The following is a 24,283-nucleotide window of genomic DNA, read 5'->3' as shown; positions in this document are numbered from 1 at the left end:
ACATTCTGAAAAAAAGGTTTTTTTTTTCTCCAGACCTTACAACCTTCGTTCTCTACCTGGAGGGGAGTATAGTTTTGCTCTCCATCTGTCTGTCCATCTGTCCATCCCACCTGTTGTTTTCTTCATGTTTTTCCTTACCCTTTTACATATTCAACTGAAACCTGGTGCTTGGCTTTATTGTAACAAGTTACAGAAGTTTGAGTTTTGGGGCATTTCCCAATTTTTTGTGGATTTATGCCCTTTTTGCTTCAAATGAGAACATTCATTGGGACTGGTAAGGGACATGTAGTGCAAAGCAATTCTCCCTCTTGTTTTATTTCAATTGAGTTATATACTTGAACACTGTAGAACACAAATATCATTCTTGGCACTTTCAAAAACCCATTTAGCTGTATGTGGAAAAATATTTACGCCATCGTGCCCTGAGGGCAGAGTAATCAAATCAAATCAAGTTTATTTGTCACATGTAACAGATACAATCGGTGTGCCTCTTACAGTGAAATGCTTTCAAGCCCAACCTACAGTGCAAAACGTTCAGAATTAAAGAGCAATAATACACAATAATAATACACAGTAGAATAAGAAATAAAATATATAAATATAAAAAATATGAAAGGTATAAAGTACAGGATGAATGTGCAAGGGTGGGTATGAGTAGAGTCTATAAGATGCGTAGATTCGGTGCAGGGTAATGATAATGTAGACAGTCTGGGTTACCATCTGGTTAGCTGTTTAACAATCTTATGGCTTGAAGGTAAAAGCCTGTTGGTCCGGGAGCCAATACTCTGGAACCGTTTACCTGATGGTAGCAGAGCGAACAGTCTGTGCGCTGGGTGACTGAAATCCTTAGTGATTTTCTTGGCCTTCCTCTGACACCACCTTGTATAGAATGGTCTGTCCTGTATGGCAGGGAGCTTGGCCCCAGTGATGTGCTCGGCCGTCCGCACCACCCTCTGTAGCACTTTGCGATCGAGGGTTGTGCTGTTGCCATACCAGGTGGTGATTCACCCAGTCAAAATGCTCTCGATTGTCTGGTGCAGCTATAGGTTTTGCGGAGGATCTTGGGGCCCATACCAAATCGTTTCAGTCTCCTGAGTGGGAAGAGGCGCTGTCGCACCCTCTTCACTACAGTGTCGGTGTGTGTACTCCAAGTTAGGTTTTTGTTGAGGTGGACACCGAGGAACTTTAAACTCTCGACGCGCTCCACTTCAGCCCCATCGGTATGGATTGGGGCGTGATTGCCCCCCTGCTTCCTGTAGTCCACGATCAGCTCCTTGGTCTTGCTGAAGTTGAGAAAGGTTATTGTCCTGGCACCACACTGCCAGGCCACTGACCAACTCTCTGTAGGCTGCCTCATCGTCGTCAGTGATTAGGCCTACCACTGTTGTGTCGTCCGCAAACTTGATGATGGTATTGGTGCTGTGCGTAGCCACGTAGTCATGTGTGAACAGGGAGTACAGGAGTGGGCTAAGCACGCATGCCTGGGGCGCTCCTGTATTGAGGGTCATCATATCAGATGTTTTGTTCCCTACCCTCACCACCTTGGGGGGCGGCCCATCAAGAAGTCCAAGATCCAGTTACAGAGGGAGGTGTTCAATCCCAGTGACCCGAGCTTGGTGACTAGCTTGGTGGGGATTATGGTGTTGAATGCTGAGCTATAATCGATAAACAGCATTCTCATATAGGTGTTTCCCCTCTCATCCAAGTGGGATAGAGCAGTGTGAAGCGCCATTGCGATGGCATCATCAGTTGATCTGTTGAGGCGGTATGCAAATTGGAGTGGGTCAAAAGTGTCCGGAATGATGTCGCAGATGTGGGGCATGACCATTGACCAGCCTCTCGAAGCACTTCATGGGTATGAGTGCAACGGGGCAATAGTCGTTCAGGCAGGTTACCTTCTGGTTCTTGGGAATGGGGACAATGGTCGTTGCCTTGAAGCAGGTTGGGATTGCAGACTGGGACAGGGAGAGGTTGTAAATGTCTGTGAATACACCCGCCAGCTGGTCAGCACATGCTTTGAGGACACGCCCCGGTATTCCATCAGGCCCCCCAGCCTTGCGAGCTTTAACCTGTTTAAAGGTTTTCCTCACGTCAGCCACGGAGAATGTGATCATGTAATCAGGAACAATGGCGGCTCTCATGCATGGCTCAGTGTTCTCCTCCTCAAAGCGGGCATAAAAGGTATTTATCTCATTTTGGAGTTCTGCATGGCTGTGTATCTCCCGGTTGGATTTCCTTTTGTAGTCCGTTATTGTCTTATTGTCTGCAAGCCTTGCCACATCCGTCGAGCATCAGAGCTGGAGTAGTGGGACTCCACCTTTCTCCTATACTGTCCTTTTTCCTGCCTGATGGCTCATTGGACATCATACCTGGACTTTTTGTAGGTGTCTGGGCTCGAGTTCCGTTCCTTATAGGCAGTAGTTCTGGCCTTGAGCCCCGCGCGAATGCTGCCTGTGATCCATGGTTTCTGGTTGGGATATGTTCGTACAGTCACTGTTGGGACATGTTCGTACAGTCACTGTTGGGACAACGTCGTCAACGCACTATGTGATGTAGCCCATAACTGTAGTGGAAAACTCCTCAATGCATTCGGAAGAATCCCGGAACATATCCCAGTCAGTGTCATCGAAACAGTCTAGTAGCCTCTCGTTTGCTTCAGCGGACCATTTCCTTAATGTGCGTATCACCTGTACATCCTGTTTGAGCTTTTATTTGTAAACAGGGAGCAAGAGGATGTAGTCATGTTCACATTTGCCGAAGGGGGGTGGGTTAGAGGCCATTGTAGGCATTCTTGTGTGTGGCGTTAAAGTAAGAGTGGGCTATACGGGGGTCAAAATACTTTTATTGTTATTCTTCTTAGATGACAGTTTTTTTGTATTCCATTTGACCTATCTCAACATGAAATGACAAAATTTTCGGCCTGGGGTCCAAGAAAAAATTGTTCAGGGCAAAAATTGTAGTGTCAAAAATAGACAATGTGAAATAAAAATAGACAATATAACTTATGTCTTAATAAAAATATGATTACTCAACATCGAAAACATCAAAAATATGTCTTAACTCAAAACATACAGCAAAAATATGTCTTAACTCAACATCTGAAGGTTTGATACTACTTCTAATTGCATAAATAGATTGCCTGACCCCATAAACATAGGGTTAGACACCACAACCAAGTAAAAAGACCCAGAAATGACAAAGTTATGGCTAAAAATGTGATTTTTCAGGGAAAACGGCGGCCATTTTGGATTTTTGCCCTGCACACTGTTTTCTTGGACCCCAGGCCGAAAATTTTGGCATTTCATGTTGAGATAGGTCAAATGGAATACAAAAAAACTGTCACCTAAGCAAAACAAAAAATGACCCATTTATAGCCCACTCTTAGTTAAAGTGGTGCAGAGTTTTAGTGCCTCTATTCGCACAGGACTGGGCAAACCAGATTTAAATTTTCACGCATTAAAGTCCCTGGCAACAAGGAAGGCCGCCTCCGGGTGTGCTGTTTCCTGTTTGTTTATCACCATGTATAGTTCTTTCAGTGCTGTGGTGGTGTTGGCCCGTGGTGATATATAGACAGCAGTAGAAATGATAGATGTGAATTCCCTGGGTAGGTAAAATGGTCTGAAGCTTACCATGAGGTATTCTAGGTCAGCTGAACAAAAGCACGAGATTTCCTTCATGCTAGAAACAGCATCAGTTCTTGTTTACAAAGAGGCACACCCCCTCCCCTTTGGTTTTTCCCGGACGCTCCGTCCTGTCGTGACATAGCATGGAAAAGCCGGCAAGTTCTCTGTCCATATCCTGGGTCAACCAAGTCTCTGAAAAACATAAAATGTTGCCGTTTATCACATCCCGTTGATAGGATACCCTCGCCCGTAGCTCGTCCATCTTATTCTCGAGGGATTGAACTTTCGCCAAAAGACCGGAGGGGAGCGCTGGTCCATTTTTCTCTGCGCCGCAGTCTCGCAAGAGCACCTGCTCTTTACCCCACTTTCGCCGACGGCGCTTGGGGAGACCGAACAATGGGATGGCAGTATCCGATGTGAACAAACAGTCCGGAGCAGCTGAGTCAGATCCGAAGTCAAAATCTAGGTTAGTCGCTGCCGATCTGATATCCAAAAGTGCTTGGTGGCCATACGTCATTGTAGTACGTACTTTCTGTGCAAAAAAAAAGTACAGGTAAACACCCAAAAAAAATGTATAAATAAATTGCAGCGTAGGTACGGAGCTCGTAAGATGGTGGCCTTTCCCTCCGGCTCCATCTACTAACTGTGAGATTCAGCGTTCAGACAAATATGATGGTGTCTCGTGCTGTTTCTTCAGTGCAAAACACAAAGTAAGGGTTTAAAAGACCTTTCCCATGTCCTTTTTCTCAAGACTGCATGGGGTAAGGTGTTCTATGAAGAAAAAAAATGTTTTGAATTTTTTTTCTTTTTTTTTTCTTCAAAATATGATGCTAAAATGGCATATTCCTTGATTGGAATTTAAAAAAATGTTTTTATGCCTCTGTCAGCAGCACCAGAAGTATTTTTTTTTAAATTAGAAACCCTTTTGAGGTGGGATGATTATATGCAGCACGTGGTTTGTTTTCTGTTTATAACCTCCCCCAACCCCCCCCCCCCCCCCCCCCCCATTCTTCTCTTCCACCCACCACCAATCTCTTCCACCAAGTATTCATTAAATTTATATTGTCCGCCATTACATTTTCAATGTTTTGATAGTTTTCTTGCATGCTGCCTCAGGAAAACGACAACTTTGCATCACTGAATGTCCCTCCGGAGGTAAAAGGTGTCACTTCATCAGAATCCCATCACGTTGATTATCTTGGGGACCCTCATGCCTCAGATGAGCTTCCAAAGCCTACAGGTGAAGATGACGCTTCCCTTGATGTGGGTTCTCCTGAACGCTCCGAACACCCGTCCAAAAGGTTGGTTTCACAAATAGCGATTCATTGTGTTGCAAAGATGTTTGTAAAAGCACCTTGCTTGCTTTCTTGCTCTCTTTATTTTTAACAAGCAGTGCCTCGATGTTGGAACATATGATCAAAGTGCTTTGTCTGTTGTAACATTGGTTGTATAATGTGGTTTTTATTTATTTTACTGTTTATTTCCTTATTTATTCTTATTTTTACCAGCATGCTAAATTCTTAGACATGCTCCTTATTACTATTGCTGCTAATTTTGGGCACTTCATCTCTTCATTCAAAGCATCTCATTGGTGTTTCCCTCTTGTATGTGACATCTCCTCTTGTATGTGACATCTCCTCTTGTGCGCATCATCCCTTCTGCATCTGATTGGGAAAGATGAAGATGTGATGTGGTGTGGTGAGCTAGGAGGGGTAACTGATTACCGTGTTGTTCCTGCTACAGTGCCATGGCAGGAACTGGGGCGAAAGCAGCCGATTGGTTGGCACATCGGGAAGACACAGACACAGACACCAGTGCCAACCAGGAAGTTCGTCCCTCGATTGTTGATGAAGTGCATTCTTCAGAGATACTGCCTGAAAACAGTCAAAGGTTTTTGATTATGGGACTTTGGGAACCATTTAATATAAAAATATAAAGCCAAAGCATGAACTTGTTACCCAGTGTGAGAGAAAGCCTTTTATATATTTAGGGGATGCCATGAATGGCTTGAGCATCATCATCATTATTCTGCTGCTTTTCCCTGCCATCCTGCTAGTTTTGGTGGCAGTAAATAAGTGCATGACATCTGATCTTAACCAGAAAGCCTGTTGCTGTATTTGGTGCATATTGCAATATACAACTAAATAGATGTGTTTAAGCACTGCTACCAACTCTATCAACATGGTATCATTCAATATTTACAGTAATGATGTGATGTTAGAACTTGGCCTTTGTGTTTGAAATAAAAAACAGGATTTGCATGTTGGTTAACTTCAGCCTCTCACTAGTGATGAAGCTGAGTTTATGGGCCTATCCCTTCACCATCGTTGACAGGTCTTTGTCTTCTTCCGCCTCCTATCTGGTATTGCTCGCTCTGCTTTCTCCGTCCTCAGATCAGCCAAATTTGTTGTGCATAACAATCAATCATGTCGAACACTTGATAGGTCACATTTTGGAACTTGTCTAATTGCTGTTTCCATGGCAACTATTGTTTATTTGGATTTCACAATGCATGACATCTTTCTTGTTACCCTCGCCGGGGGAGAGGGTATTGCATTTGAGTCCCTTTGTCTGCCTGTCTGTTTGTTTGTCCGCACAAAATAATAAGATTTTCTCTGCAACCGTTGGTCCGATTGACAGGAAATTTTCACCATAGGTGCACCTCTTCCTGCAGATTTTTAAAATGATAAATATGTCGTCATATGTCACGTGGTACGGGCGCCATCTTAGAAAAACCGAAAAACTTTGCACCTCTATCTCCGAAAGTGCTGCATAGAAAAAAATGAGCCATGGCTCATTGTAAAGAACTCTCCATGGGGAATAACATATGTCAATGATGATGTCATAGGTTCTTCCTTTGTGATGATGTCATAATTCGACAAGTGCAAATCTTCATCCGATCAAGATTTAATTTATTGGGCGTCATCTATGGATATATTGGGGGAGAAAATGTGGTTTGCCTGCCATATTTGTTTTAACACAGCCTTAAACACCACTAAAAACCTGTCCTGGCGAGGGTGGGCAATCTCTAATTGCTCTTTCTTGTTTTTCTGCCAATTGCCTACAGGTCACATTTTTTACTCCGATATTTATGAAACTTAACCACCTGGTACAGGTAGTCACAAGCTAGAAGCCAATTGTTTTTCAGGTCAATAGTTTGAAGGTCAAGGTCAAAAGTCATCAATTGTGAACCAATATATACACTACCTGTCAAAAGTTTTAGAACACCTCAATTTTCCAGTGTTTATTGAAATTTACGCAGTTTAATGTCTCGATGTACTCTGAAATTAAGCATAGAACAAACAAGTCAGGAGACGACGATGGTTCACGAGCGAGCGGTATTCTTCGGTTCGATTTCGAAAATTCGGTTCAATTTCGACAACTTTGAAAATTTGACCTTTGTGACCTTGAAATGTCAAAACGAAGGTTACTGACTTTGAAATGAGATAGAAAATAATGTATAATCAGTTATGAGGTTAGTTAGCTACACAATACCGAAAATTCGGTTAGATTCCGACAACTTTGAAAATTTGACCTTTGTGACCTTCAAAGGTCAAAGGTCGAAGATTCTGAAATTTGTTGGAAAACTTGTATTTCATGATGTATGTGATAATATAAGATCATGTATGACATTTCACCCTATCAGGAAGCGAACAATGTAATAAAACCAGCAAAAATCGACTTTTCTAAATTTTGTGACCTTGTGACCTTGACCTTGGGGCAAAAATGAAAAATCGAGCTCCGTGGGGCTAGACACATGACATTGGCCTTACCCAATATCGAAACCCCTGTCAGATTCCACCAAACACCTCAGAGAAGATGTAGCTTGAATTTGATTACCCCATAAAAATACATCTTTTTTGGGCGTGGCTAAACCCACAATGGGCGCAATACGCCCACTCTAGGCAGGACACAACTAGATCATGATATCAACCTCCCACCCAAGTTTCATCAAGATCGGATGATATCATCGGGTAGTTATGCTGCGGACAGACAGACAGATACACACCCATGACTAATATAGTGGTCACTCTGTTTGATAACTCGTGAACCAATAAACAATTGGAGATAAAAAAAGAAATCATAGAATCATTTTCTTTAACAAAATTTAATTGAAATTTATGACTCAGCAAAGTAGCCACCTTTTGCAGATATAACCGCCGAACACACTCGTGGCATTCTTTCTACAATGGAAATCAACTATTGTTCGGGAAGTTCTTCCCAACACTGTTGCAGAAGTTCCTACAAATGTGTTGCACTTGTAGGTTGCTTTGCTTTCACCCTTCTGTCCAGTTCATCCCAAACCAGCTCAATGGGGTTTAAGTCTGGAGACTGTGCTGGCCATTCCATGATTTGAAGCCTACCATCTTGTTCTTTTCCTCGAAGGTAGTTTTGACATAGCCTGGAGGTGTGTTTAGGGTCATTATGTTGCTGTAGGATGAACCCCTGACAAACTAGGCGTATACCAGAGGGGATTGCATGGCGCTGCAAAATGCTGTGGTAGCCCTTTTGGTTCAGGGTGCCAGTCACTCTGTGCAAGTCGCCGACTCTGGATCCAGCAAAAGAGCCCCAGACCATCACGCTTCCTCCTCCATGTTTGACAGTTGGTGTCACACACTGAGGAACCATCCTTTCGCCTACTCGACGGCGTACAAAAACCCTGCGTGATGAACCAAAGATTTCAAATTTTGATTCATCGGTCCATAAGACCTTCTTCCAGACATTTGCAGACTCGGTGTATTTGCAGTTGATAAATTTCTACCTGCTTTTACATTTGCGGCCCAATTACCACGACCTGAGAGGATGACTGGTTTTCTACAGTTCCGGCCCTGCGCTTTGCGTTTTCATGGCTTTTAGCAGCCACATAAAAAAATATTTTAGCCGCACTATAAGTGAGTTTCGTTCGATATCCTGCCATTCACACTGTGAACAACTTCACGGGACATCCTGCCATTCACAAGGTAAACATTGCTTCGTGAGATAGCCCGCCATTCACACTGGACAACTTAGTGGGATATCTCACCATTCACACTGTGAACATTGCTTCGCGCGATATCTCGCCATTCACACAGTAAACAGCTTCGCTGGATATCCCACCATTCACACTGAACAGCTTTGTGGGATATCACACCATTCACATGGTAAACGATGCTTTACTCGACATCTCGCCATTCAAACGGTAAACAATTTTGCGGGATATCCCACAATTCACACAGTAAACATTGCTTCACGCGATATCCCACCAATCACACTGGAAACATTGCTTCGCGCGATATCCTGCCATTCCCACGGTACTTGTAATAATTTAAAAAGTACCACTTTTTTTTTAACGTTACTTATATGGAGATGTCATTACAGTCATTGCAATTTTACTGTTTTCATTATCTTGATTTTCATTTTATATTGTAAATCATTCACAATTCAGCTTCTGGCTGTGATGATTTGAAAATAAAACCATGAATTGAATTGAATTCAAGGTCAAATTTGTTTTATGGACTTTGAAAGTATCGTGCTGTTTACTACGTCGTGTTTTTGTTTGTTTGTGAGCAGGATATCTCAAATAAGTTGGGGACAGATTCGGACTAAACTTGGTGGACAGGTGGTTGGGTGTGTGACAAGGCATAGTGATGAGATTTTGGTGAAGGTCCGGATCCGAATACTAGAATCTTTGAAGTGATTATTCAGCATTGAGAGATAAGGCCAAAAATGATACAGTATATATACAGTCACGTGAGAAAGTAAGTACACCCCATGTAAAGTTTTGACTTTTTCAACATATTTCAACATACAGCTATTTGATCTTCATTTCAACAATATTGATAGATAAAGGTGATATAATATAACAAATATCATGAAACATTTACATTTTGTAGTCCATTGTATAATTTAAATAAACATAAATGCAAATTTTGCATGTGGAAAAAGTAAGTACACCCCTACATTTATCACTACTTCAAATACCTAAAATTAGAATCAGGTGCACCAGCTCAGGTGCAAATGATTAGAACATCGTTAGAGAGTATCTCGGAGGAACCTGTCTTATTTCAACCTCAGACATTTCGTTTGGTTTGCTCTTTGTTGTTGAAATGTGCAGCGTCACCATGCCTAGATCAAAAGAGCTCTCTGACGTCTTCAGAAAGAAGGTTATAGATGCCTACGAGTCTGGGAAGGGATTTAAAAAGATCTCCAAACAATTTGAAATCAATCATTCGACTGTCCGGAAGATCATCTACAAGTGGAGAAGATTCCAAACAACTGCCAACTTGTTCAGGCCAGGCCGCCCCAGCAAGTTCAGCCCGAGAGCAGACCGCAAGATGCTGAAAGAAGTCTCCAAGAACCCCCAAAATGTCATCACGGGACCTACAGGTAGCTCTTGCCACTGTTGATGTCAAAGTGCACGAGTCTACCATTAGAAAGAGGCTGCACAAATTTGATCTACATGGGTGTGTGCCAGGAGGAAACCTTTGCTGTCCAGAAAGAACATCAGGGCAAGAGTAGAGTAAAGTTTTCCAATGAACACCTAGGCAAAGACCAGCACTTCTGGAACAATGTGCTCTGGACAGATGTCAAAGGTAGAGCTCTTTGGCCACAGTACCAGAAGACATGTTTGGCTAAAACCAAAGACAGCATTTGACCACAAGAACCTGATACCAACTGTAAAGCATGGTGGTGGAAATATTATGGTTTGGGGCAACTTTGCTGCATCAGGGCCTGGGCAGCTCACCATCATAGATTCCACAATTAATTCTTAATTGTACCAGAGGGTGCTTGAGGATAATGTGAGGCCATCTGTCGGAAAGTTGAAGCTCAACCGAAGGTGGACCTTGCAACATGACAATGACCCTAAACATACCAATAAATCCACCAAGGAATGGCTGAAAAGAAAGAAATGGAGGGTTCTGGAATGGCCAAGTCAAAGCCCGGATCTAAATCCCATCGAGATGTTGTGGGGGGATTTGAAACGAGCTGTGCATGCAAGAAACCCCTCAAACATCGCACAGCTGAAAGAATTCTGCATGGAGGAGTGGGCAAAAAATTTTCCCAGTCGATGTCAGAGACTGGTCGACAGTTATAAGAAATGCCTCCTTCAGGTTGTTTCTGCCAAAGGGGGCAATACCACCTATTAGACTAATTAGAGCCAAGGGTGTACTTACTTTTTCCACAGAAGGAAATGGCATCTCTGTTAATTTTTTGTTAAATAAATTATAGCAAAGTCAATTATACATTGTTTTTTGTTCAATTAGATCACCTCTATCTATAGATACTGTTTAAATGAAGATCAAATAGCTGTAAGTTGAAATATGTTGAAAAAGTCAAAACTTTACATGGGGTGTCCTTACTTTTTCACGTGACTGTACATCTATATAATAATAGCGTAAGGACTCGACTTTATCCCTTTTACGCCGCACCCAGTGACCCGATGCCCACGGCACTAATGGATATACGATCTACGAACCGCGCACTTTGTTTATCACGTACAGCCATACTCGAAAAATCTGAATTAGCCGACGTTGGGGCCCAAAAGCATCCGATTAACTGCCGATACGACACCATCTTACGACGCCATCGTATTGGCGTCTGCTGGGCGAAGGCGAAGCAAGCCGTCCGCTGATTGGACAGGCGAAGGCGAAAGCAAGCCGTCCACTGAGTGGACAATCCAGAGCATGCATTTGTGCTGGTGTCAGCGATCGTTATTCATATACGCACTCTTCATTCTCATCTTTCTTCCTAACTCTTACTCGGACAAGCAAATCCCCTATGCCATCCATAATGGTACACTCTATCCATACACCACATCCTCCCTTCCGTGGATGTTCCACGGGTTTCGGCTAGTATAGCATGATCTTTCAAAATGGGTTATGACAAAACTTGGTAGGAGAGTTGGGGTCGGTGACGAGAACAAGCTGATTAGATTTTCCTTAAAGTCCAGATGCAGATGTGGCCTGTCGGTGCGATACAAAACATAAACTATTCAGCTTGGTGGAGGTATGCACTCTACTGAATGTCCTACTTTTTACAACTTTTATTTCTTCAATAAAAAAAATTCCTTCTCTTCCAATATTTTTCATAGATTTTCGTTATCTTTTCAGTACTTCACATGGAATTGACTCCCAAGAGGATAGCAAACTGGTTGATCTTCAGATACCGTTGGAGACTGGTGCATCATCATTAGCTTCAGCGTCCATGCCCCTGCTTTCCCCGAGCATTGTGGAGCATGAAGTTCCTGCAACCTCGATCTCCGTCATGTCGGTACGTGATCAGTGATGTGGAGTGGTTTTGACTGCATGGATGCAAATCGGACCGGTTTTCAATTGCAGCAATGACATCAAGGGATGTTTGGTGTTTTCCCATGGCATCTCCTTCTTTTGGTTGTTGAAATCGGAATGACCTTGTGTAACAAATGCAAAGCTTGGTGGATTGATCGATGTCCATCCAGCATTCCGGTGTAGTCCAAGCGTGTTTAGCTTTGGAAGATAAAATGCAAATGATACATGAATACACCAGCACAGCATTGCACACAGCAAATATAATTATGACTGGTTCTTCTCTCCATTCCATCTCTCGCATGTGTATGTGGTGTGGTGTGTGATCAAACTTTGAAAATGATCCCATGAAACAATGTAGGATGAAGCAGGGCAGCCCCTAGCTGTGAACTAGCCTCCTTGGGGACTAACCATCCTCAGATAATATTTTGTCTTTGGGGTATGGATGAAATACCCCAAAAACATTCAGAATGTGTAGATTAGCATGCTCCGAGTGTCGCGAAGCAGAAGAACCCACCTCTATGTAAATTAAGTAAGGCCGACTGTCTGGGTAAGAGCATTTGTGACTCCACACGGCGGAGTGGAGTTGTTGTTGAGGTAGGGCTTATGGTTAATAATTCCCCTGTGTGTAAAAGCCTCTTGTAATTTTGCCCTTCGTTTTTATATTCATTAAAAAGCCATGCCACGAATGCTCCAGTCACCCACAACACTGGCAGTGCTAGCCAAAACCCCAACGCTGCCCGATATAACTAAACCCTGCCCCTCCTACAACCAATGTGACCTGAACCTTCTCGATGAAGGACGAGGCTCCGCCTCGATGACGCGTGTAAAAGTAAAACACTCCCCGAGCTTTGTGAGTGGTTGAGGAATGATGGGGTGATTGAATCGCGCTCGGCGATTGGTGATGTGACGTCAGGCATCTTGGGCTGAAAAGGATAAGGAGCAAGATTCCACCTGAATCGCTCTCTTTTTGTTCTGGTTTTGGTTGGGGCGGTCTCTCTTGCCTGGTCGCTTGCTCTTCATCTCTTCTTGCCTGGTCGCCAAAGAAGGAGGACGTGATCGTGCTGCGCTTCGTGCAGGGCGTGCCTAAGAGACGGTCGGAGCTCGGTGCAGCCGAACGAGAACGACCAAAGGAGGAGTTTTTGCCTGTTTGCCTCGCACCGGGAGCTGGCTGTGGACGCAACTTCGTGCCAATGCGTGTTTTCCCACGCAGGGACGTGGGGCCTGTGAACCACAACAAACCCTTGTTGAGATCGGAGCCAAGTGGCTGTACGACACTGAACATTTATTTTCGTTTATTTTTCCCTTGTTCGTGTCCGAGTCTATGTGGAGGGACCCTCATTTAGAACTTTTAGTTTACCTCACCTTCCCTGTTACTTTTTCATTATTTAAATAAACCCCGTATTGATTGCATTTCTTTGTCTGCCAGTCTTGTTCGTTTATTCGTTTGTGGGGTGAGGAATAAACCCCCGTCGCAGCCACCCATTCAGGTAAGGTCTCAGGTCCTCCCCTGCACGCGCTAAAGAAATAATCCCGCTAGGTTCGGCTTATACGCCTCCGAGTAAAGCTCGTTTTGACCATCTGTCACCCTGAGGTGTTCACTACAGGGTCGACACGACAATATGTTCTTTGACAAGGTAAGCTGTAATTAACGCAGATACCCTGGCTATGGGAGGTGGCTGTTCTGGGGTAGATATTGGGGAACACTTCAAATCTGAAGTGTGTAAATGTGGTATTTACAATTACGAAACTTGTCTTATATTTGACACAAACAATATAATTAGTTTTACAGTAACCGCTAGATATTCCAAGTTAAAAGAAACCAAATAATAAATTACATTCAAAACCTCAAATCTAGTTTACTTATTTATTTGTAGCAAATGTGTGATGCAATATGTTGGTGAAACAATGCAGTAATTTAATGTAAGGATGAATGCACACAGGATTGGCACGAGAAGCGCAGATAAAACTAATAGTTGTCCAACTACTTACTCATAACTTTACTTACGGATATTGTACAAATGCAAGCGTTGTTGTTCAGGTTGCAGAGAAGATAAGCGGTAATGGCCGAATAAAGAATGGGATGGAAGATAAAACGATCACAAAATTATGTAAGCGTAGAGAACTTTTCTGGATTAATGAATTGAGGAACTACTTACCCATATGAATTGAATGAAAGAATTAATGATACATACATACATACCTACATACAGTGCATTTAGAAAGTATTCAGACCCCTTCACTTTTTTCACAATTTGTTATGTTGTAGCCTCATGCTGAAATCGTTTAAATTCATTTTTTTTCCTCGTCAATCTACACTCAATACTCCATAATGACAAAGAGAAAACAGGATTTTAGAAAGTTTTGCAAATTTATTAAAAATAAAAAACTAAATATCACATTGACATAAGTATTCAGACCCTTTGTGATGACACTTGAAATTTAGCTCAGGTGCCTCCTATTTCTCTTGATCATCTTTGAGATGTTTCTACACCTTGATTGGAGTCCACCTGTGGTAAATTCAATTTATTGGACATGATTTGGAAAGGCACACACCTGTCTATAGATTTAATAGAAGGTCTCACAGCTGACAATACATATTAGAGCAAAAACCAAACCATGAGGTCGAAGGAACTGCCTGTAGAGCTCAGAGACAGGATTGTGTCGAGGCACAGATTTGGGGAAGCGTACAAAAAAATTCCTGCTGCATTGAAGGTTCCCAAGAGCACAGTGGCCCCCATAATTCTTAAATGGAAGAAGTTTGGAACAACCAGGACTCTTCCTAGAGTTGGCCGCCCAGCCAAACTGAGCAATCGGGGGAGAAGGGCCTTGGTAATAGAGGTGACCAATAACCCGATGGTCACTCTGGCTGAGCTCCAGAGATCCTGTGTGGAGATGGGAGAAACTTCCAGAAGGACAACCATCACTGCAACACTCCACCGATCTGGGCTTTATGGCAGAGTGGCCAGACGGAAGCCTCGCCTCAGTGAAAGACACATGAAAGTCCGCTTGGAGTTTGAAAAAAGCACCTAAAGGACTCTCAGACTGTGCGAAACAAGATTCTGTGGGCTTTCATGTGTCTTTCACTGAGGAGAAGCTTCCGTCTGGCCACTCTGCCAGTCCAGGTGTCGGAAAATAATGGTTTGAGAATGGGTGTTTGAAAATGGCGGTTCGAGTACGGGTGTCAGAAAATGAGGGTTTGTGAAGTACGGAGTTGGTGAATGAGGAAGAGAACAATGGGGATAATTCTAAGTAGCATTAAATTCTAATTATGGGAATCTCCCATACATGAGATTCTAATTATGGGAATCTCCCATACATTAAATTATAATTATGGGAATCTCCCATACATTAAATTCTAATGATGGGAATTTCCCATACATTCGATTCTAATTATGGGAATCTCCCATACATAAGATTCAAATTATGGGAATCTCCCATACATAAGATTCTAATTGTGGGAATCTCCCATACATTACATTTTAATTATGGGAATCTCACATACATTAGATTCTAATAATATATCCTTGGTGTTGGCTTAGCGGTTAGGGTGCCGGCTTGGGATCCTAGGATCCTGGGTTCGAATCCCGATCGATCGCTGAATTAACGCCAGGGGGGTTGACTCAGCCTGTCATCCTTCCGAGGTCGGCAAATTGAGTACCAGCTTGCTGGGAAGAATGATCCCGGTGTGTACCCCGATTTAGAATAGGTACACCGTATCCCTGCGCATCGTAAGAGCGTGACCAAGGGTTGGCGTCAGGAAGGGCATCCGGTCATAAAAACATTGCCTCAAATAGGGAACCATGATTGTCATGGGGCCCGCAAGGCTAACCCCTGCTCTAGCGGGGAAAATGGCCTTAAAACGATCATTCATTCATATTCATTCATTAGATTCTAATAATAGGAATCTGTTTTGTACCTGTCTCTGCCTGTTCAATCTCTTCTGATGGTGCTAATGTGATATCTTCCAGGATCCTTTGAGCTCATCGGGCACGATGCCAGCAGTTGATAGCAAGTCACCTGGCTCTACAGACTATGGGGATATGCCGGGCCACCGTTTGGGCGAAGAGGAGCTGGTTGACCAGATTCCCATGTCAGACCCTGCACTACATAAGCCTGAACTCCAGCCTGAGGACATTCCATCATTCGACGAGTGGAAGAAGAAGGTTATGGAGGAAGAGAAGGAAAAGCAGAGTGAGTTTTGTCATTGTGTAAACTGGTTCAACTCATTTAAATTGGCAATATATAGAACTCTGTATAGATTTAAAAGGTTTTGGGGAGTTTCTTGAACCCTTGGGTGTGTTTGCTTGGAATGTGGAGTATTGGAACAGGTTATCAGTCCATACCTCAGGGTTATGGTTTACTTTTTCTTTTGCCACTGACTTTGATCTGCCCCAGCTGGTACTGCACATATTGAGCTTTAAGTGTTGCATAATTTGGTAGTGCATTACAGAGTGAGGTGCATGACCATTTGCTTGCATTTACTCTTGGTACCTCACTTGCAGGCCAGACAATGCAGTCCCCTGACGGTGCTTACCAGCCCAATCGTAAAACGCAGAAAAACCTGAACAACTATGCTTCTGTAGAGTGTGGGGCAAAGATTCTTGCCTCAAATGCCGAGGCTCAGGTTGGTATTGCCTTTTCTATAACCACCATTTGCCAAAAGTGTAACCACACCACTATTACAGGAAAACAGATTGAGTGATATGGAGGGGAGAGTATGTCTCGATCGTAGTTATTGCCAATCACTGTAAAGGGGAATCTTTTCCTGGCCATAACCATGAAGGAATGATCCTGCATCTGCAGAGTCGACACGTTTGCCCTTTACTATGCACTTGCCAGGCATTATCACACATTTCCTTGCAGTAGTTTTTATTCCCCCTTGTGTGTAATATCCCAATCTGTTTAAGTTGCTGTGCTTTTCCTGTAGTTCCTTTGGTATAAAGCATATCCTGTACTTTACAGCTTGTTTTACAAGCTTAGAGTTTTGCTTAATGTTAAACCTTTGGGTGTTTCATTTAAAGCAATCGAAAGTGTTGCCTTCCATCAGAGAGCCTTGACAGTCACGTGTAATTGCAACCCTTTTAGGTGTTTTTTTTATGTTATGCAGTTTGTTCAGCCTCCATTTGTATAGAAAGCTACACTAGTATTCTGCATTTATTACTTTTTCCGTCACAGAAGGTGGGCGGAGGTTATGTTTTCACCCCTGTCTTTGGTTGTTTGTCTGTGAACAGGATATTTCAAACAGTTGTGGATGAATTTGGACAAAACTTGGTGGACAGGTTGGGTGTGTGACATGGACCAAATGATTACATTTTGGTGAAGATCCGGATCCTATAATTTTAAAGTGATTCTTCACCATTGAGAGATGGGGCTAAAAATGATATGAATGATCGTTTTTAAAATTATATATAGCTAATGATATATAATGATATAAATGGGGCTAAAAATGATATATAGCATGATATTTTTAAAAGTTGTGGACAGGTTCGGCCGAAACTTGGTCGATGAGTTGGGGAGGTCACAAGAACAAGCAGATTATATTTTGGAAGTCCGGATCCAGATCCAGCCTCATTTGGGTATAAAACCTAAACTGTTCAGCCTGGCAGAGGTATGCGCTCTGTCGAGTGTCGTTCTCGTTTATTTATTACCCTGGTCAGAGGAGAGAGGAGGACATTTGAGTTCTCTGGTCAGGGGACATTTGATTTTTTTTTTGATTATTTGATTTGACAAACAAAATTTTTTTAGAGGAGGGTGTGTGTGTGTGTGTGTGTGTGTGTGTGTGTGTGTGTGTGTGTGTGTGTGTGTGTGTGTGTGTGTGTGTGTGTGTGTGTGTGTGTGTGTGTGTGTGTTTGTGTGTGTGTGTGTGTGTGTGTGTGTGTGTGTGTGTGTGTGTGTGTGTGTGTGTGTGTGTGTGTGTGTGTGTGTGTGTGTGTGTGTGTGTGTGTGTGTGTGTGTATAAAAGAGAGATAGAATTGTGAGGAGCAGAAATGAAAAAACGAGATGTGTGTGTGTGTGGGGGTCGGTCGGTCGGTCGTCCGCTCACTTATACTTGCCTACAGGTCACAGTTTTTAACTGATCTTCACGAAACTTCACTAAATGGTAGAGTTCGTGGTCTGACAAAATCCTACATATCTTTGAGGTCAAAAGGTCAACATCTGCCAAATGTCGACCACTTTTTAAAAAATTTCTAAAATCATCAATTTTCATCCGATTGACTTGAAATTTGAATAGGATTTACATATCGGCTAACTGAATTCAACCACCAACTATTTTTGAGATTGGCATCGGCCAAAAGGTCAACATAGGCCAAAGGTCAAGCACTTTTTTTTTCGAATATCTACAATCCTCAATTTCCATCAGATATACTTGAAATTTGAATAGGATTTACATATCAGCTTACTGAAACCAACCACCAACTATTTTTGAGATCAGCATCGTATAGAATACGTCATAGATCATGTAGTTTGGCCGCCATCTTTGAAAAACCGAAAAAATTTGTACCTCTATATCTCCGAAAGCGCTGAATAGAAAAAATTGAGACATTGCTCATTGTAAAGAACTCTCCATTGGGAATAAAATATGTTAATGATGATGTCATAGGTGCCTCCATTATGCCTTCATAATTTGACAAGTACAAAACTTCATCTTATCAAGATGAAATTTATTGAGCGTCATGTAGGCATAAATTGGTGGAGAGAAAAATTTATGATGTCATCGGTCACGTGGTTCAGCCGCCATCTTGGAAAAAGCTTTAAAAATTGCACCTCTATCTCCGAAAGCGCTGCATCGAAAAAATTAAGACATGGCTCATTGTAAAGAACTCTCCATGTGGAATAACATATGTTAATGATGTTGTCATAGGTGCCTCCATTATGCCTTCATAATTTGACGAGTACAAAACTTCTTCCGATCAAGATGAAATTTAGTGAGCATAATCTAGGAATAAATTGGGGGAGAAAAAATAATAATGATGTCATCAGTCACGTGGTTCGGCCGCCATATTTGTTTTAACACAAAAGCCTTAAAAACCAATGAAAACATATCCTGGCAAGGGTCTGCAATCTCTGATTGCTCTTTCTTGTTTTTATATGTAAAGTCAAGGATCATGGAAGAGCCAGAACACCGAATGGATCATGACACAACAGAACAAAAGGAACAGCAGAAAGAGGGGGAGGGAGAGGGGGATGCCAATAGCAGGTTTGAAGAACAAAACAGAGGGAGACCTGGACAAACAAGGGTGTAGGAAGGAATGAGGAGCAGTGGAGGACACTTGGGTTGGACACTATGGAAACAGAAGCAAACTTTCAGGGAGGACAAACTGGAAATCTTGGGGGAGGTATGCTTTGGGAGTGGGGAGGGTTAGCGGGGGTTGAAAATATCATTTTACATGAGGGATGCTTTGAGATTGTGGTGAATAAGCTGTCTTGAAGACCTCAAGAATGAGATTGAAGAGGATGTGGAAGTTTATTCCACAGGTGAGGGGGGTGCGGAAGAAAAGAAGAACAAATGAGTGGAGATGAGCAGTAATTCTAGATTTTGGGAGTTTCACCAGAAGGGGGTTGGTGGTGGACTACGTGTACCCGACGATGGGAAAATGGTAAGCCCATGGACTCGGCTTCATTGTAGAGGATTCAAAAGTTCTTGAAGGCCTTGGGTTTCCACGACGTCAAGCTGGGCAAATTTTAAGGCAGGGGAGCCTGACCAGAGGGAAGAGCAGTAGTCCATCAAGCTGTGGATAAGAGTTTATGTGAGCCAAAGAAGGACTTTGTATGACGGAGGATGCCTACCCAGTTGAGAGAAACAGAAAGAGAGACATATAATTTTTTGAGGATTGAAAGACACATTCCAAGTGCTTCACCAGCTTATGATTTTATAAAGGTCTGAAGAGAGGGAAAAGGCTGCTGTCTGCCTGTCTAAAGGATGAGTAATGTTATGGCAGAGGGTGGAGTCATCAGCAAATTGATAAAGGGGACTTTCCAGAGAGTCGGGGTTTTATTTTATTTTTTTTATTTTTTTTGTATACTGAATCGAGGCTCGTGAAAGAGCTAACATTTATTTCACAAACAAATCAACCAGACAAACAAAATATATAAAAAGAGGGAGCGGAAGACAAGATGGGGAGAGAAGGGGAAGCACACAAACACAACATTTGAGAGCAGGGACATCGGGAGATGTTTTTGGAGGGAGAGGGCCTGGGGGGAGGCAGAATAGGTATAAAACGCAAGGACACCAAGGACTTCCAGGAAAGAAGTCAAAAGTCACCTCAAAAAAGTGGATTTGGGGTGAAATTAGTGGGGGTAGAAAAGATCAAGGTTTTGGATGGGGGACGATAAGAGATGGTGGTGAACAGCTGTTTTAAAGACCTGGAGGGTGGAGTGAGATTGAAGAGAGTGAGGGAGTTTGTTCCAGAGGCGGGAGAAAAGAGGAATGAAGGAGTGAAGGTGAGCAGAGAGTCTTGATTTTGGCAGTTTAACCATAAGAGGGTTGCAGGCAGATCTTTTGCGACCTGTAGGAATATTTGGGGGACAGCCCAGAGAGAGCTGGGGGGGCAAGGCCAGAGAGGAGTTGGTAGAAGACGGAAAGACCACCCACCTGCCTGCGGTGAGTGAGTGAAAGGCCCTTGGAGTTAGCTTCATTGCGGGAGATTCCAATGATTCTGAATGCTTTGGTTTCAACAGCGTGAAGACGAGCTAGGTGTGAGGCAGGAGCACCAGCCCAGAGGGGAGAGCAGTATTCCATTGAGCTGCGGATGAAAGCCTTGTATGTGGTGAGGAGCTCAGGTGTGCCAAGGAAGGACTTCGCACGACGGAGGATGCCCAGTCGGCGACTGGCTTTGGAGGCCAGATTTGAAATGTAGTTTTCCCAGGAAAGATCATGGCAGATAGTGAGACCCAAAAGCTTGAGTGACAGAACTTATTGGAAAGGATTATTCAGAAAGTGGATGGGAGGGTTGTCCAGTCGGTCTTTTCGGGGAGACATCGTAAGAGTGTGAGATTTGTCAGGATTGAAAGACATGTTCCACTTGTTTGCCCAGTCTGTGATTTTGTCCAGGTCTGCAGAGAGTGAGGAGGCTGCAGACTGCCGATCTGAGGGATGAGGAATGGAGCGACAGAGAGTAGAGTCATCAGCAAAGAGATAGAGAGGATTTTCAAGAGAGTCAGAGAGATCATTGATGAAGACCAGAAAAAGCACAGGGCCCAGAACACTGCCTTGGGGAACTCCAGCCTGCACAGGAAGAGGAGATGAGAGAAACCCATTCAGGGCCACACGTTGACTATGACTAGAGAGGAAGTCCGCCAGCCATGCGTGGAGATTTCCATGGATACCAAAGGAGGAGAGTTTGATGAGCAGAGCGGGGTGCCAGACCGTATCGAAGGCACGTGATATGTCAAGGGAGACAGCTCTAATTTCCTGTTTGGCATTGAGGACCTCCATCCATTGTTGAGAAAGCAGAAGCAGCATGTCCAGAGTAGAGTGACCAGGTCTGAAACCAAATTGATGATCAGAGATCAAGCCATTGGAGAAGAGGAAAGATTTCATATCTGAAGCGATGATGGATTCCATGACTTTGCTGATAATTGGGAGAAGGCTGATTGGTCTGTAGTTGCTAGGATCTGTTTTTGTACCTTTTTTGTGCAAAGTGGTGATGTTGGCTGATTTCCAAGCAGATGGCAGGTGACCTTGAGCAAAAGAGAGGGTGAAGAGAACAGAGAGAGGGAGTGAAAGAGCGGAAGAACAGGATTTTAGGACCCGTGGGCTGATGCCGTCAGGTCCAGTTGCAGAATCAGAGTCGAGGGTTGACAGAAACTTTTCCACCTTGTCAGGAGGAAAGGACACAGAGTCCAGGAGCAGCTGGGTATGACTGGGTCCGGTGGGTACAGAGAAGGATGGGTTTGGGACAAGATTTAGAGGCAAACACAGAGTTGAGGCATTCAGCTTTTTCATGTGCGGAGTCAGCCGTGTAGCCGTTTGAGGTGAGGGAGGGGATGGAGGGGGAACAAACACCAGAAACAGATTGGACCAGACGCCACCAGGATTTGGAAGAGGGAGACAGATAAGAGAGTTCGGTCCTGAGAACGGAGAGATATTGTTTCCTGGCTCTCCTGAGGGTGGACACACACTTGTTTCGGGCTTTGTGAAAGGAAATGAGATTTCCTTCCGTTGGATTTGCTTTCCAGGAGACGAAAGCAAGTTGTTTCTGGGCAACAGCCTCACCACGAGATTCCGTGTACCATGGACGGGAGGAAGGGTATGACAACTGGAGACGAGATGAGATAAATTTGTGCATGAGAGAGAGCAATTTACTTTGGAAGAATTCCCAGGATGAGTTGATGTCAGAGGCGGTAGAGATGGGAGACCAGTCCAGATGATTGATGGCTGCTGGAAGACCGTGCCAGTTGGCCTGAGTGAAATGCCAGACTCGTCGACGCTGAGGAGGCTCTCTAAGAATGGTCAGAGAGATGTCCACTTTAACAAGCACATGATCAGATGAGCCGATTGGAGCAGAAGAAGAGCAGCAGACATTTTCAGGGAAGTTAGTCATAACCAAGTCCAGAAGAGAAGATGCTCCGTTGACTGAGATCCGGGTCGGGAAATTGACAGATTGTGTCAGTCCCAGTGAGTCGCAGAAGTCCTTTGCTGAAGAGCCATGGCTGGTGAGAGAGGTACCCACACCCAGCCAACTGGCATGGTGACAATTGAAATCACCACATATGAGGAAGAGAGAGTTGGGATGGGTAGATAGAAGTTGGTCCATATTATCAGACAGCGAGATGGAGATGGAGTCATCACTGTTTGGTGGATGGTACAACACACATATGAACAAAAGGTGGGAGCGAAGGGGCAGCCGTAGCCAAAGGTATTCCTGGGGGTGAGGTGGAGAGGGGGCAGTGCAGGGCGAGTGAGGAAGAGTTTTTTTTATAAAGATAGCAACCCCACCTCCAGGACAAGGCTCAGGTCTATCATACCGGAGGAGGGAGTAACCTGGGAGAGATACCAAGGAATCGGAGACATCATGAAGGAGGAAAGTTTCTGTTAAGCAGATCACGTCTGGTTTGTCAGAAGCAACCTGTATGGAGAGATCAGTCAAGTTTAAGTGAAGGCCCCGGATGTTTGAGGCCCATACCGTTAATGAAGAGGAAGGGGGAGCATCGGATACAGAACATGGGGGGGAGGGGTAGGGTAAGATGTGGAAGAGGAGGAAGATGTAGGGAGAGCTGTTGAAGGAATGTCAGAGATTTCAGAATAGCTTGGAGAAAGGGAAGAATGGGGCGGACAAAAGGTTTGATGGTGATTGGGCGAGGCACAGTGAGGTGTTAATTGAGGAGGGGGAAGAGCGAGGCAGAAGGTTGGGGGAGATGAAGGTGAAAGTTGGAAGGGGGAAGAAGCGGGGAGGAGGAGGGGTGAGAGGGGAGTCGAGGAGGGGAGCAGCGAGGGAGAGGGGAGGGGTGTGGGGGGAGCTTAGGAGGGAAGGGGCAAGGGGGAAGATTTGAAAGAGATGGGTGATGGGGAAGATTTTGAGGGGAGGGGCAAGGGGGTAAATTTGGAGGGGAGGTGTGATGGGGAAGTTGTGGCAGGGAGGGGTGATGGGGAAGTTTTCGAGGGAAGGGGTGATGGGGAAGATTTGGAGGGGAGGGGGAAGATTTGAAAGGGATGGGTGGTGGGGAAGATTTGGAGGGGAGGGGCAAGGGGGAAGATTTGAAAGAGATGGGTGATGGGGAAGATTTTGAGGGGAGGGGCAAGGGGGTAAATTTGGAGGGGAGGTGTGATGGGGAAGTTGTGGCAGGGAGGGGTGATGGGGAAGTTTTCGAGGGAAGGGGTGATGGGGAAGATTTGGAGGGGAGGGGCAAGGGGGAAGATTTGAAAGGGATGGGTGATGGGGCAGATTTGGAGGGGAGTGCAAGGGGGAATATTTGAAAGAGGTGGGTGATGGGGAAGATTTGGAGGGGAGGGGCAGGGGGGTAGATTTGGAGGCAAGGGGTGATGGGGAAGTTTTGGAGGGGAGGGGTGATGGGGAAGTTTTGGAGGGAAGGGGTGATGGGGAAGATTTGGAGGGAAGGGGCAAGGGGGAAGATTTGAAAGGGATGGGTGATGGGGAAGATTTGGAGGGGAGGGGCAAGGGGGAATATTTGAAAGAGATGGGTGATGGGGAAGATTTGGAGGGGAGGGGCAGGGGGTTAGATTTGGAGGGGAGGGGTGATGGGGAAGTTTTGGAGGGGAGGGGTGATGGGGAAGTTTTGGAGGGAAGGGGTGATGGGGAAGATTTGGAGGGGAGGGGCAAGGGGGAAGATTTGAAAGGGATGGGTGATGGGGAAGATTTGGAGGGGAGGGGCAAGGAGGTAGATTTGGAGGGGAGGGGTGATGGGGAAGTTTTGGAGGGGAAGGGTGATGGG

General features: G+C 44.2%; 1 protein-coding gene across 1 annotated transcript in view; it reads left to right on the top strand.

Moving 5' to 3' along the window:
* LOC137432764 (SUN domain-containing ossification factor) overlaps positions 1-24,283 on the top strand; it is a 112,113-nt gene that overhangs the window by 33,076 nt on the left and 54,754 nt on the right. The window contains exons 5-9 of the mRNA XM_078783592.1: positions 4,740-4,924; positions 5,367-5,513; positions 11,714-11,873; positions 15,859-16,081; positions 16,393-16,514. Of these exons, the coding sequence (XP_078639718.1) occupies positions 4,740-4,924; positions 5,367-5,513; positions 11,714-11,873; positions 15,859-16,081; positions 16,393-16,514 (837 nt within the window). The remainder of the gene's footprint in view (positions 1-4,739; positions 4,925-5,366; positions 5,514-11,713; positions 11,874-15,858; positions 16,082-16,392; positions 16,515-24,283) is intronic.

Source organism: Myxine glutinosa, chromosome 8, assembly GCF_964187855.1.
Source record: "Myxine glutinosa chromosome 8, kmMyxGlut1.1, whole genome shotgun sequence".
Lineage (NCBI taxonomy): Eukaryota > Metazoa > Chordata > Myxini > Myxiniformes > Myxinidae > Myxine > Myxine glutinosa.
Note: the sequence above shows the minus strand (reverse complement) of the source record. Positions and strands in the feature narration are given on the sequence as shown.